Here is a 15,596-nt window from a genome sequence, read left to right as displayed (position 1 = left end):
AAAGCCAGCTTGGATGTGTCTGCAAGACCTGTATCATATATTTGTGGTGTAGGCACTCTCAGCTTTCTTGTGTAGGGGTTAATTGCTGCATTCAGAATAAGATCAATGCAAAGAACTTGGGCATTACAGCTACAAAAATTATTGAAAAGCACAGAGTCAATCTGTGATTTTGGCCATGACTGCTTCCTATAACACTGTCTTTTAGAAGATTAGTTTGTAACGATTTGTTTAGACATGGTAAAGGTCGAAATGCTTGGTTTGGCCCAGGTGTTTGGGGAACAATGCTGAAACATGGTAACTACAGATAAAGTTCTGCTTGGTCAATATGGTCTCTAGTCAACCATGCAAGATTTCTTTCATTGTTCTAAGATGTGTGAGCCTTGGCAAAGTCCTCTAGCAGCTGAAAGGATGATGAGGTCATAAAAAAAAAAAAACAACGTATATCCCTAGTGGAATAGTCACAGTTTGCAGTGATTTTGATGAGTGATGGAATTTTTTTCAACAAAACATGGCGCTGGGGAGGACTGCAGTTTATTTCAGTGGTCTATGATGCCTGGAAAAGGTAGCCATACAAAAGATGGAGGTATTTGAAGGTCAGCCAGTTGCAAGGCTCCAGTGGCTCTGTTGAGTGTGGATGGGTCATCCATAACCTGTTTTCAAAACTGAGACCTTTCTCCACATATGTGTGGAGGCTGAAATCTGAGCAGGAATAACTATGAACTGAAGTATTAAGCCTGTCTTTGCTGTGCAGTTTTGGTGACAAGTGCCAGTGAAAGGTGAGTGAAGCTGGAATCTGACTGCTCTCACTGCACCTGCACAAGCCTCAGAGTGGATACTAGTGGATACACAAATGAAATTACCTTTCCTAGTTGTACACAGATTCCCTGGCAGCTTTTAGGCTAAACGATGAATGCAGTGCTATAGTCAGGCTAGTAGGAGAGTCTGCATTTCTTTGGGAGTGCTTTGCAGCTTTACTGTCCTTGCATGGACATGAACTAGAGTTTTTCAGCCCTCCTTTCTTTCTGGTCTCTCTAGGCAGCATCAAGGGTTCAGTTCAAATGTGAAGAGCTCACCAATAAAATATCTGAAAAAGCCCTCAAAAAATCTCTGGTTCTTAGTAAGTTCATTGTTCACACTTGCAAATATAAATCAGGTTTTAATTACAGTGGGAAAAGAAAATACCTAACAATGAGTATCAAGTGGGGAACATTTGACATGTAATCCATAAAATGTAACTATTCAAAGTGGGGCAACTAGTCTGGTTTCAAGTTACCCCTGAACCTCTCATGCCAGCAATCAGCTCATGACTGGTACTGAGGAATCATCTTGTGTACCAGGAGCTGATGCAAGCTGCACATGATATTGTCATGTACTGGCTTTTCTGGCTACCAGAAAGGTGCCTGAGAACAGCCATCTCTAGCATGCTGAGGGAAGGCCAAATCATTCTCTGACCTTTTCACCTGTAATCAAATCCCGAACCTTTTGTTTCTATTTCAGAGCTGTGCACAACTATCCTCTCTTCATAGCTGCAACTTCTGCACTCTGAAGGTAGAAGCATTTGCTTTCATTTCAGGTGACAGCTTGTGACAGGCACATGTAGAAAGATGTAGCTCTCTGAGGCTTTCATATTGCAATGGGTTTTCTCTGCTTTATGGAAAGCCTGGTTTTTATTTTCATTCTGCAGAAATGACTCATAAATGCATTGCAGTGACAGATTTGTAGGTGCTTGAAGCTCCATTAGTCCCTCTTATTTTCTTCTCCTTCCCTCCATCAGTTTGGAGTGGAACAGCCTTGCCCTGGCTGGTTGCCCTTCTTCTCTGGATTGACTTGAGAAGGGTCATACAGTTCTGCTTTCCCTTAGGAATTCAGCCATCACCCTACAGATCCTACAAGAGTTTTACTGAGGTAATCATACCCCTAAAGTATTTTCCTGCAGTTTCAGGCACTGTTGATGTAAGAGACGAATAATCTGTCTGAACTGCAGGTTGGTCTGTGAGAAGAGCACTACAGAGGAGCAGTGTTTTCACTCGTGTCTTTGGATGCAGCTTTGTGGGCCAAAGGAAATTTCTTAGATATTTTTTGGGGGGAAATGTTATAATCCAAGTGCTCTGAGAAAGAAAGGGTGGATCTCACTTCAAGCTGTAAAATGATTTTATAAGAACAAAGAGTTCATAGGAGTTGAGTGCAAGACATAAGACCTACATCTTTTAGGGCAGGGGCTACCTCTTCTCATTTCTTTGAAGTCTGTCTTCAGTGTAGGCGTGATGCTGCTAGGACTAGAATGGGAAAGACAGCTTGGGGTTAGGAGTCTCTCACAACTGACTGATAACAATAATGTTGGAGGCTCACTCTTTTTTTGAGTACTTTGATCTTTTTGCCATTGACCAACATTTTGCTTCTAAATCCATTTTTCTGTTGTTACAAAGAATTTTTCTTTCTGCTACGACATCCCAGAAATTGAACTTGTTCCAGACACATTATGGAAGGCGTGCAAATGCTATTCAGAGCCTGCAGCTTTCTCTCCCTTTATCTGTTATTATTATCTACTTGGCAGCAAAACAATACTCTTGTGTTACCTGATATATTAATTGCACTACTTTAAGGATGCCCCCCAGGGAGAGCCTTCAACCCCTGACCTTAGGCCTGAAAAGTTTTTTGATTCATTCCCCTCACATAAAGGCTATTTTTCCTTTGTCTCCAGTGAAAATATATTCTGCAGCTATATATTGAACTGCTGAGCACTGTACAGAACAAGCTGGAGGATGTGCACTTGATGAAGACTCGTCTGTCTTTTTAAACTTTTATTATCTTCCTAAACAGCTGAGGTTTCCAAGTTGTCTCAGGGCAAACAGGCTGGCCTCGGGCAAATAGGAAATAAGAGAAAGTCCTGATTGTCCTCTTTTGAAGAACTAGGTTTTTTTTATTGTTATTGAGCCATAAATGACCAGCACTAGGCAAAACTGCCTGCTGGAGAGCACTGTGTGGAAAGGAGGGAGTGACTGGAGCATCACATCCATGCCCAGTGTCACTCATAGTTTCTCATAGCACGAGTGCTTTGCTGTTACACAAAACAGTGTCAGAGTCCTGGCAGCTTGTAACTCTGGGAAAAACTTCCAGAGCCTGTCCTGGCACATTCCCATGGGCTACAGCAGATGATCCCATAGGAACTGCACCTTTCTGCACACTGAAAGTCAAATGGAAGATTGATTCATGGCAATTTCAGAGTTCTAGAGCATCTTTCTAACTATAGCAATCAGAGAAAACTGAGTGTAAATATATTTGCCATTTTTGGAGGTGGGATATGGGCCTTGCCATTTTCTGATTGATTCACACGGTCCTACAAGGTCAGTATCTAAAGCTCCTTTCAATTGTTACGTCTTTTCATCTGACTTGCACTGAGGTTAAGCAAACTGAATTTGTGAAGCAGCAGCGTCACATGATGCAAGCTCCATGAGAAAAAAATTGGGTCACTAGTTGCACTGCAGTTAAAAGTGTTAAAGAGGTAAAAGAAGGCTGTAAAATGCAGATTTTGCTATGTACTGCTGGCATTGTTCCATGCACTCCCTCTCAGCCTAGTGTTTTGGAAATTTGTAGTAAAATTTAAATGCTGTGCTTTTGAAGGCATCTGCATTTCATATCATTTTCCATCTGACCAGGCTTGCAGTTGGCCATTCACTGGAATGGCATTAAACAAAAGCTTTTGTTTAGCAGCAGGCTGAGTTTACACAGCTGAGGAAGGTGGATTGAAGTAGCCTGACTGACCCCTCTTGAAGCTCACACAATCTTTTTTGCTGACAGGGATGGGAGAGCAAGGGGGAGTTTGGGGTCAGTTGGCCCCTTAACATCTTCAGAGTCATAACTTACTTCTCAGCATGTGTCTGTCTGTAGCAAAAGTCACCACAGGTCTCATGCAAACATGAAAACATTGCTTTCAGTGTGACTTTTTTGGGTCAAAGGTTGTGCCCAGGGGTGGCTTCTGATGGGAAGAGAAATGCTAGGGATAGAAACTCAATGTTTTGAGCAGAATTAAAAGACTTGAAAGCCACTCACCTCACAATATTTTTTTCTCAAAATGTCATTATTTTTTTTCACAAGGTGGAAATTCCACCAGAATTGTCAGGGAAGAAAATAATCTTGTTTCTCAGTAAACCAAGCTTATATGCAACTTAAAACAAAACAAAACAAAACAAAAAAACAACCAAAAAAACCCCAAAAACCCCCAAAAAACCCAGCAGAGAACTCCATTCCCGTATTTCTGTATGTCCTAAGGAGAGATATAGATGGCATATGTGATCATAAATGTTGTTTTATGCATTGAAGTGCTCCTTCAGGCTCACCTGCATGCACAGTGCTACCAGATGAAAAGCTGCTCTGTGCCTGATGCTTTCACATGCCAGGTGGAATTTAGAGAGCTGAGAGAATCAGGGCATGCGGCCAGGTTCCAAAGGGTGTTAAGGCACATAGCTCACATCAGCAAATTCACAAACAGCCTTAGGTTCCTATGTCAAATCTCTCATATGTTTAGAGCAACTCTCTAGCTGCTTCCCAAGGTTTCCTAGGTCCTGGTGTGGCTGAATTCTGCTTTTTTTGCTGGACCCCAGTGCCACTCTCAAGCTGAACACCCTTCTGCTGGTTACTTTCTGTTGGGCAGCTCTTAGAACAGGAGGCTGCAGTTGGTGACCTCTCCAGGTCCTTCCAAACCAAGATTTATGGTCTCCCACAGCTTCCAAATTTATTTTGCATCTTTCTGGGATTACACTGAGCCTGAGGGTCTCTGTCATGGCTTCCCCCTGTCACAGAGGTTCCTGTGTTCATCCAGTTCTAGATAGACCAAGGAGTGGAGGCTGGGACAAATATCATTGCCAATCAGAATGTTTTATTACAAAGGGCAGTAAAATATGAGATGCTAATCTGAAGAAAACATTTCTTTCTAGATAGAGGCAAAACTTGCACAAAAGTTGTCTTCCTGTGATTAGACTTCTGTCATCTGTAGGTGATTCAGTTCAATTGCTGAAAAAGCTGAGGATCAAAGGAATTTCTTCAGGATTTTCCTTCTGGATAATGGAAAGACCAAAACAAGTAAAAACTATAGAAGCAGCAGCAGCACATTATTCTCCAGGATTAGGATTTCTTAAGAGGAACCTATGGCACAGAACACACATTTCAAATTAGTACCTTTACACAAATCTCCCACTGGAATATGTCATAAGTTTCAAAACAAGATGAATGGTCAGAGTCAACAATTGCACAGTATCTCCCTTGTCAGGAAAAGCATTTTATTTAAAGCAGTTTCTAATCCACACTGACCCCAGTTCTTTTTGAAGTGTGGGCCAGAATGGGTCATTCTGATCTACAGCAAGATGAGATTTGCATATTTCTCATTATTCTACATGTTTTTCATTGTGCTCCCAGAAAAAAACCCAAGTCTCTTATCCTCTTCTTGTTCTACAACTGCTTGCCTGACATTTTTGAATCATTACCTCTTCTGGCACACATCTGATTTCAGTTGGAAGACGAGGAGCAGGGAGTGTTGTACTCTGAAAGAGCATATTCATCTGGAAAGAAGGAAGGAAGAAAACATTTGTATAAGAGTGAGAAATCATTCTGACTCCAGTCTATCTGCATCTGCCATTAACATGCTACAAAACAGGAGACATTTGATAAATTTTGTGGTAGACTCCCAGTTGTCAAGGCACCCAGTTGCAGGGCTGCATAGTGAGAGACCAGGGCACTCTGACCATGTTTGTCAGGACACATCATTGCTGTCACCATGCAAGTCGTGGATCAGGTGGCAGAAAATGCACTCCAGGGTCAATGCTCTGACTGCTGCTGCTGCTGCCAATCTGCTAGGATTCAGTTCAGGAAAGCTGGTCAAAGGCACTTATTTCTCTAGTTCTAGTTACTTAAACTCCTCTTTTGTTAAATGGGATTGTCATTCCTACTTAAGATTTAAATTCCACTAAGGAAGATTTTTTTGATGCAGCCTACAATGACGATATTAGTAAAAAAATTAGCTAATGCAGTTCAGAGAAGTCAGGAACAGTGCTGCCTTTGAGTTATTGATTTTAACCATCATGTCCAAACTGTTGAGTGAAAGTGGAACCACATGTCTTTTTGTATGTGTTTTGTAAGAAAGAAGCTCCCAAGTATCACTTTCTTATCTGCTTTATGTTGAAACGAAGCAAGAAATGTAAACACGGGAGGGCAGGAACTGTTTATGCTCTGCAAAACCTTTGCAGTCTAATAATCAAAACCAGCAGAATTGCTAAATGGGTCTCTCCTTGTCCCTGCTTTGTCACAGGTTTTACCGAGGCCTGCTGGGGGGTCCCCTACCTGTTTCATAGTAATCGTATATATGCACAGGCACTGGTTTGATGTCTGAGACAGGCAGGCTTTGCTCCACACCGAAGGAGAAGCTGATTTCCTTCTGGGACACCTGGAAATAGCAAGACAAGAAGATGCATCAGAACTTTTTCATAACTATCCCTGAGGCTAAGGTTGAACAGATTAATTTCTGCATCAGACTGTGAGACAATGTGCTATTCTACGGGTCCCTCCAGTTTGTAAAGTTGATGTTAAATCAGACAATTGTTTAAAAGCTGTTGCTAAATATGTTTTGCTGCTAAAATTGTGTGCTCTTTTATTTTCTTTTCTCCTCCTCCTATTTCCATTGCCAATTATCCCAACCTAATTCCCTGTTTGTGTGGTTTTCAGCCCATCAGCATTCATCCTGTAATAGAAAATGGCTGTTAGTTTCTTTCCTTGCTTTTTCCCAACTAAAATCACCTTCAGTACCCCTAAGAATCTTCTCCCTACTTTTCTCCCTTTAATTACTTTGATCACATATCCCCTGTGATATTGGATTGAGTGAAGTACTTTTACATCTTTACATCTTACATCTGGTATCGTTAATATGCTATTAATAAGATTTTTCTTTTATTTGGAAGCCTGTTTTAAACTCCCAGTTTTATTAAATTGAAGGGAAACCTCCCAAACCTACCTTCTGAAGGTAGAAGAGTATGTGGTTGTTCTTGATGTCTACGCGATCCACAACGGAATTCTCGAACCGAAGCTTTAAATAAGGCAAAACACAGCAATGTTAGCACGGGAGACTTGCCAAGGAGACTTACAGATTCCGCAGCAAAATGCGTTTAAAGAGGCTGCTGTGCTCCTTTTATGCCACCCCGCCATCTAGTCGCCAAATAAAGAAATGCAGGTTGAGTGTTTTTACAACCTGATGCGTACAGACCAGTCCCAGTGGTGAACATTTCACCAGCCAGCTTTGGTACTTGTAACTTCCATCATCAACCTAAAAATTCTCTCATTTCAAAGCGAATTTACAATTAATTTCTGCAGCTCAAGCTGACTCACTTGCTAGTCCATTGTATGTTTTAAATAAATGTTTAAAAACATTTAGAAAAGAATGTGAACAAAATTATTTTAATATCAAAACATACACACCTAAAATATTCTAAACTTTAAAAACTAGCTTATTTTCTTGAAGTGTATATGAAGAGGAGTAGGATGCCAAACAGAATATCATCTCAACAGAAAAAATCTTCCAAAGAAAATTTATTCATTTCATACAGTTCTAGCCAAAAAAATTCAGGCTTGAACACTGAATTATTATAAATACACAAAGTATGAGCAGATTCTACCAAGAATTTAATTCTTCTTTTTATCTGCTTGAAAATTACAGGTCTTGACCTGAAGGTAACTCATCTATTGTGAACTTAAATTGCATTAAGAACCTAAACGAGTTGCTTATCAGTGTTGTCCCCAGAATTGTCATCATCATAATCAAATTTCTGGATAGTAAAGGAGGAGGATCAAAAAAGGACCTCCTTTTTTTGGTTGTTTGTTAAACTGTACCGTAGAGGAAGAAATAACCCTTGTCAAAGGGATAGTAATGCAAAATGCCAATTGAAGCCATTTATGGCAGAAGTGTTCCTCACATAGATTCTGTCAGGCTGTATGACTACAGACTCATGCACACAGACACCAAGAGCACAGGGAAACCCCATTATCCTGAGCAGAGCCACTGGAGCACTCTGACCCTCCCCCTTGGGGCTGCCACAGGGCAATGACCAGCCTGTAGTCAGTGTGAGAGCCACAGGGTGAGTCAGCAGCAGAATATCCTGGATCACCTTGCAGACTGAAGGGGAATGCTGCCTGCAGACCATGGGGCTGAATACAGGATGCTGGGACTCAAGAAAGAGTTTTTATGGGGTGTTTAGGGGAAGAGCCAGAAGTAACAAAGAGAGGGATAAAACCCAGTTGGAAGGGAAAAGGGTGGAAAATGAGATAAAAGAGGCCAATTGCACATGAACAGGTTGGTGGTCAAACACACTTGTCTGCCCTGCACCTGGTTACCACAGCCCCTCCTGCCTTCTTATTAATCTCTGTTCCTGGCAATTTTCCAGGGTGAAAGGCTCTCTATTCCATGTGAATGTGTGTGCAGGGAGTGCAAGTCCCTGAAGAGAGGATCAGAGACCGTGTGCCTGGGGTGCCAGCATCCTGGGACACCAGACTGCAGGCTTGTAGTGACGGGAGTATGTGTGCCAGCATGGGCTCACCAGTGACACACCGGAACAGCAGCCGGCTCCTGAATCAGGCAGAAACCTGACCCAAATGTTGGAGACACCAGAGCATCCAAGGCAGCTACCAAAGGCACCAGAGTGTCCAAGCCTACTTCTGGAGAAACCATACAGTCTTGGAGATGGACATGTGGAGCAGCTAGTGGGGACTTATTTGCCTGTCTCTGCGTGTATGTGTCTGTCTGACATCACTGTGAAACCAGAGGACCCCAGCTCACCTACTGCATGTTAGGAATGCTTATAGAGGCCCTCAGCATGCATGCATGGGGACGGGGACCTCAGTTCCAGGCACTGAAGTGGGGCTCAGGCCTTGAAGGAGGCACATGTCCAGGCACCACCAACTCAAGTGTCCAGGGGCAGCGGCTGGGCAGACTGAGTGCCTGAGGCCAGCTACCATGAGGAGCCACATTGTGTATTTGCATGTATATATGTGCTTGTTTATGTATTTATTTATTTCTCTTTCCCACAAATGAGATTTTAATCTGATGAGGCAGAAAAAGGGAAAAGGACAAGGCCATTTGTGCTATCTGTGTTTGTGGAAGTGCTGTCTTTCCTCTCTGCTGATCTGTGTGGCACATATATTATGTATATATGGCTATATATGTGTAGTGTGTATGTCTGCTTCTTGGGAATATACACTGAACTTTGCCGTTGGTTGGACCTGGGGATATGAAGTCTTAGTTCTCCTGGGCTAATCTCCTGAATTTGGCAACTCTTAACAGATCTATCTTCAACAAATAAACAGCTACAAATTTGAAGTCCAGAGTATGTGAGAGGTGGCTATGCCCAGGGACTATGCAGTAGTCCCATGGGCTCAAATTTGCTAATCAGAGACTGTGTTTATCAACTTCCTATGTTCTTAGGCTTTATCATTCACATTGGTCCCATTTTTTACCTTTTTCAGGGAAGATTCTTCAGGAACAAATCCTGAGAGCATTTTCACATCAATAATAGCCATGTTGGAGACGTTGCGGTTTCCTGTGTAACTAAAATGAGAGAAGTTCTGTTAGTCTGGTCTGCAAATGGAAAGGAGACCAGTGGATGACATTTTTAGCTCTCAGTAATCCTGTTTTTCTTCCTAAGCTGCAGAGCAGCAGTTAACTGCCTGTACTTCCTTTCTTGGATGCTTTGCCAAACTGTGAATGCAGGGGGTAGGTCAGTAAAAGGAGGTTACCTGGCAGAGAGGACAAGGTCAAACTTTGGTGGATAGTTGCCTGTGCAAGACACATTTGCTGTCGTTACAGACAGAGAGAATCCTGCAGCTTTTTTTGGCAAATGGATGTTGTATCTCAGGGTGGTCTGAAAGAGATAGAAAGTGTGGGATGGTCACAGACCTAAGGGAGAGCATGACATATGGAGAGGAACAAAGCATGGAGAGCCCCCTGCTTAGTTCCCAGAGGATGGTGCTGAGTTCCCAGCTTGCTTACCTGCAGATAGACACAGCTAGTGCCATTCACCTCCACGCTGTAACTCCCTGGAATAGTGGGTAAGGACGCCTGCTGCAGCAAGAAGCGGTTCTTGTCGTTCACCTGGAAAATCTTACTGGGGGTCTCCATGAAATGGACTTGGACTGTATTAAGGTTTTTTTTGGAGAAGGTGAGATATCCATACTGGGCTAAAGCTTGGAGAGCAACCACAGTGTCCTGAAAAGAATAACATGATCCCAAATTAGATACTCAGGTGTAAGATGGTGTGTGAGGTTAGCGCAGATCCTATTTCCCTGATGCCTCATGAATGCAGGGGGGCTTTCAAAGAGCCAAGGAAACATGACACAAGTTCTTGTAGGACTTGTCCTGGTGGACAGAAAGCTGTCCCTGAGCCACCAGTGTGCTCTGGTGACCAGTAGACCATCTGTGGTGCATTAGGAAGGGCTTTGGCAGCAGGTGGAGGGAGTTGATCCTGCCCCTCTACTCAGCCCTAGGGAGGTGTATCTGGAGTGCTGTGTCCAGTCTGGGCCCCTCAGTACAGCAGAGACATGGAACTCCTGGAACAGGTCCAGAGGAGCATCATGACAAGAATGATTAAAGGACTGGATCATCTCTTACAAAGGCTGACTGATCTGGGCCTGTTCAGCCTTGAAAAGAGACAACTGCGAGGAGATCTCACAAATATCTGAAGGGAGGGTATCCAACCTCTTCTTGATTGTGCTAAGTGATAGAACAAGAGGCAATGGGCAGAAACTGATGCACAGGAAATCCCACCTGAACATGAGGTAGAACTTCTTCACGTGCAGGAGACTGAGCACTAGGACAGGCTGCCCTGAGAGGTTGTGGAGTTTCCCTCACTGGAGATGTTTCAAGAGCTGTCTGGACACTATGTGCTCTAGGATGACCCTGCTTGAGCAGGGAGGTTGGACCAAATGACCCCCTGTGATCCCTTCCAGCCTGACACATTCTGGAATCTGTGATTCTGGAGCAACAGATTTTAATTATTGCACAAAACCTGGCATAATGTTGTGTCAGCAGTGACTGCTGTCCATGGCCAACTTGGAATTCAGGTAAATTCTCACTGCTGAAAACCAAATTATGTGTAAAGCTATGCAGATCATGGTGTACCTTTGACAAGGCAACCCATGAAAGCACCAGTTATCCAGTATTACTCAAATCCACATGCAGTCAGAAAGATTTGTTATTTTTCAAGATTCAGCTTGCAGACTGTACTGCTCCAAGACACTTTCTTTTTACCACACCCAGTTACCTGGCTGGAGGAAAAGCCACCATAGGGGTTCTGTTGTTTGATAAGCCAGTACACAACACGGGAAATGTAAGATAAGTCTTCTGGAGTGAGTTTGGTTCTGTTGAGCAGAGCCAGGAGCACATAGCTGGTCATTTCAATCTCAGCAGAAGGGGCACGGGAATAGAAGTCAGAGAAACGTTCTGCTGGTGGCATGTTTTCTCTCTGCCAGTAAACAGATCCACCTGAAAACAGAGAAGTGGGGTGTAAAAAGCATGGAAAAAACAAGTTTTGTCAGATCTTGGTGTCCTGAACTGGGTAAGTTTTACTACCAAGCTGGAAAAGAAAACAGGAAGGGATGGAAAGGGAATAATAAAAGCAGGCTATATAAGACAAAGAGGGATTGAAGTGAAAGCAGTGCAGTAGAAGGATGCTAAGGCAGTTGCAAACAGGAGCACATGATGTAGTGAAGGGAAGTGGGTTTGTTCAGCATTACAAGAGGAAACTAATTGAAAAATTAGGTACAATATTTCTATTGAAAGATTGGGCCTGAAAAGACCTTGGAAGACCTTGGGCTATTGAAAGACCTTGGGCTGAGACATTCAGGGGACTCTATCTCCCCCTAAATTATTTCAAAATTTCATAGATCAGGCCACAGCTGAAACTTTTGTGATGCCAAAAGAGACAGGCAGAAAAACTCCTAGAAATAAATTCAGTAGCATAGCAGGCATGAAAGGCAAGGGAAGGGAGAGCATTCCTGACAAAACTGTGCATCAGAACAGTTCACAAGATCCAACAGGCCATTCCATCAGCTGCACTGCCTCTGCCATGGCCATGCTGCACTTACCAGCCCTGACAGCTGCCCCGTCCAGCTGCTCAAGGAAGAACTGGCGTCTTTCCTCTCTGCCAGCCAAGCCATAAACATAGGCAAGGAGGGCCTGGTTGTACAGGTTGTGGACCCCACTGTTAAATGCAGTCTCCAAACAGTTCATGCCACTCCGAATGACGGGATGCTGGTAATGCAAAACACAGTGGGGTGTCAGGTACCTGGATTTGTGTGTCTCCACACAATACCTTTTAAATACCTTCATCATTACTTAAGCTGCAATCTCTGACTCTTCATGCTAGAAATATACATGATCCATGGCATGTCTGATAGCCTACAGAGTGTATCCTGTAAAAAATGCCCTTCCAGTCAGGCTGCCTCCTTTCTAAATTTATTTAGAGGCAGCATGGCCAAAATAAGAGAGTACTGTTTCCGGATGAGCCTGTTAAAGAGAAACCTTTGTCCCTTGGTTGCTTTAGCAATAAAATGTGGATCATTTTTACAGAACTATGTAAAGTGCATTGAGACCTCATGATTAAGCAGGCTCTCTCAAATGGATATTGCTTGTTTGCTAGGTACAGCTACCAAGGTAACTCTTCAGACCTTTTAGCCTTATTGACTATGTCTGTGAACTCTTCTTCCTCTCAGAATCACCAGCACATTACTAAGCATGTCGTGTCTCTGCAGTTTCACTTAAACACGTGACACTGGGTTTTGGAGCTGCTTACGAAGATATTGGAAACTAAACTCATGTTGCCATAGAAGGGTTTGATTCTGCACAATGCTTTCATCCTGTTGGTCTCGTGTACCCTGATGATGGCTGATACTACTGTGTGTGAGGGATGTTCAAAAAATCAGCGCATCTAGAACGTGTTTGTCAGATTTGGAACAATTCTCCTCCCCATTATAAAAAGAACAAAGTCGGCATAAAACAAGGTCACAAGGATATGCAGGAAATATATTACAGAGAACAGAACTTGGCTCTCATTTCCCAATGGCCAGTACTTCAACCAGCAGCTCACAGTTTCCTTCCATTATTAAGATTTCCATAGGGAAATCGGCATTGGAACTAAATGCAGAAAGTGAGTTTGTAGACTGAAGATTTGGACAGCTTGAACTTTGGACTAGGGAAATTCAGAGAAAATTCCAAAGTGGATTTTGGATGGAGTGGGCAAATTCAGTCTGGATTTTGCACCTACTTAGACTACCATTGTCTAAAACAGCTGGACTCCTCACGGGTGTTTCAAGTGAATCCATAAGCACTGGAAATGTAACTGAATTGTAACACTCTTAAATACTTGCAGGAGACTGCAGGGTTCTGAAAACAACTGTCTACAATCAACTACTGTCCTACAAAGAGTATTTGAGTTCCTCATTGTAAAGGAAAGCTGATGCGAGGACTGTGACTTGAGCAGTTTGACAAATGTCTGACTGGGCTAACAGCACCAAAAACCTACCGCAGCAGAGTGTCCAGCCTCCAGCAATGATGCCACAACATAGGCTGTGAGGGAGTATTCAGCTTCTTCTCCACCCTGATGAAAAACAAGCAAAGAACTGGTTAGTATGAATGTCCTAGAAATAAACAACATATGAATTAATTCATAGTTCATATATCAGTTAGATTTGAAATCAGCAGTAATTTCTGTCTCCCTGTGTGCACAGGAACAAGAAAGATTAAGTTCACAGAGGATAAAGCCAAAGTAATTGACTGCATCTTCGTGGCTTTCGTACGTGTGTAATAAAGCAGACAATAGCTTGTGGCTGAGCACAAAATGCAGTGGTGGAAAATAAAACCTGAGACCTAGAAAGTTCTACATGTTTTTACCTCATCATCAAAAGCACACATAAGAATCATGCCCTGCTTGTGTAGGAGAGACACGAGATAGCACTACCAAGAAGAGTAAGGGTGTGCTGAAGAGTAAGTTTGTGTCTTATCCAAATAAATCCAGACAGCAGGACTAGAATTTTGTGGCCATACTTATCTCAGTTACCTTCAAAGCATTGTTGAAATGTGATCCAGCATTTTCAAAGCAGCCATCTGACTTCTGCTTGCTTGCCAGCCAGATCAAAGTTTGGGACTGGACGTTGTCATCAATGTAGATGTAGCGCTTGGCTTGCTCCAGGGATTTGTACACGAAGGCAGTGAGCCTGCAGGTGACCCAGAAACAGAAGGCAGGTATGGTGTGAACAAGACCAAGGACATTTACCAGTGCACAGGATGTGCATAGAAAATGATGTAAAAAGAACTTCATAATGTTTGAGGTAAAAGAAGAAAATGTTTTTTAAGTTTTAAGTAAATAAAATACATAAAATTCTCACACTAAAAATTGGCCTGATATGTCTCCATTACTGTGCTGAAACCTTTCTTTTAGAGCAGTAGTAAAGTATAGACACATGTTGGTGACTGATGTTAGCAATTTCTAGTCTTAGTTAATTGAATTATGAAGCAGGTTGGAAGGGACCTTTCGAAGTCTCCTGTTCAACCACCTGCTTAAACTAAGGCCAGAGTTGTGTCAGGCTGCTCAGTCTTTTGTCTAGTCATGTGAAAATCTCTAGGGATAGAGATATCCACATCCTCTCTGGGCATTTATCTCAGTGCTATGGCCTTCTCCTGGGGAAGATTTTTATTTCTTCTACCCACTTGGAGTTGTCTCTGTAGCAACTTGAGTAAGGACAAACTCTTGTCCTCACTCTGTGCAGCTCCAACAGGAGTCTGACTGTATTTCCACAGTCCCCACCCAGGCAGAAGAAAAGTTTACCCAGGTCTCCCATTATTTTCTTCTTCTACAGGCTAAACAAATCCAGATCCTTTAGTTTCCTGTTGAACATTATGTACTCCAGTTTCCCACCATCATACCGCCCTTTGGTTGCCCACTTTCCAGTTATTAATTTCTCCTTTACTAGGAGATTCAAATTAACTGAACTATATTCATTTAGTCTATTAAAAATAAGAATCACGGAATACTTGGATCTTTTTTCAAAGCCTAAAGATCCTGTGCTAGGGAAATAGAAAATGTCATCACTTACCATACACTCCCTTCTCTATCTCGTAACCCAAAGGAGCTGTAGGATCCATCCCTGTGTTTGTATGATAGCTGTTTCTGGTAGCCTGAAAACACAATAACGAAGACACATTTACACATTTTCTAATCTGAGAAAAGGATTTGTTCTGCTGTTTGTTCAACTGAAGAAGTAAGACTTTTGGATTTAGTATCAGGTAATGGATGTCTGGTGAATAATGCCAACCACTGAGTGAATTCCAGCTGCTTTTACTCCTGGACATGCTGCTTTTGGAGTGCTCTCATTGCCTGCTCCTGTGCAATTATTGTGGTACTGGAATTCAGAGATCAGTGCTGACCACGTTGAGTTGAAGTGTTCAAGGCAAACAATCACAATACTAGATCACAGGATCGCAGTTTATTCTGAGTTGGAAGGGACTAAAAATGGTCATCAAGTCCACCTCTTAACCATGCAAAGAACCACAAAAATCACACCATCTC

At 42.6% G+C, this 15,596-nt stretch overlaps 2 protein-coding genes across 2 annotated transcripts in view; one reads left to right on the top strand and one right to left on the bottom strand.

The window, feature by feature from the left end:
• PHC1 (polyhomeotic homolog 1) overlaps window positions 1-15,596 on the top strand; it is a 289,375-nt gene that overhangs the window by 144,726 nt on the left and 129,053 nt on the right. The gene's annotated exons all lie outside the window — the stretch shown is intronic.
• The window catches only part of LOC128933084 (ovostatin-like), a 29,116-nt gene continuing 18,387 nt past the window's right edge, over window positions 4,868-15,596 (bottom strand). Inside the window, exons 25-36 of the mRNA XM_054269955.1 lie at window positions 15,124-15,205; window positions 14,088-14,244; window positions 13,554-13,628; window positions 12,118-12,283; window positions 11,295-11,515; window positions 10,025-10,240; window positions 9,772-9,896; window positions 9,493-9,583; window positions 7,001-7,072; window positions 6,334-6,436; window positions 5,481-5,555; window positions 4,868-5,054 (exon numbers count right to left, since the gene is read on the bottom strand). Coding sequence (XP_054125930.1) covers window positions 5,503-5,555; window positions 6,334-6,436; window positions 7,001-7,072; window positions 9,493-9,583; window positions 9,772-9,896; window positions 10,025-10,240; window positions 11,295-11,515; window positions 12,118-12,283; window positions 13,554-13,628; window positions 14,088-14,244; window positions 15,124-15,205 — 1,361 coding nt within the window. The 3' untranslated portion in view covers window positions 4,868-5,054; window positions 5,481-5,502. The remainder of the gene's footprint in view (window positions 5,055-5,480; window positions 5,556-6,333; window positions 6,437-7,000; window positions 7,073-9,492; window positions 9,584-9,771; window positions 9,897-10,024; window positions 10,241-11,294; window positions 11,516-12,117; window positions 12,284-13,553; window positions 13,629-14,087; window positions 14,245-15,123; window positions 15,206-15,596) is intronic.

Source organism: Melozone crissalis, unplaced genomic scaffold (assembly GCF_028551555.1).
Source record: "Melozone crissalis strain CALT ecotype California unplaced genomic scaffold, PUWL_Pcris_2 ptg000008l_1, whole genome shotgun sequence".
Lineage (NCBI taxonomy): Eukaryota > Metazoa > Chordata > Aves > Passeriformes > Passerellidae > Melozone > Melozone crissalis.
Note: the sequence above shows the minus strand (reverse complement) of the source record. Positions and strands in the feature narration are given on the sequence as shown.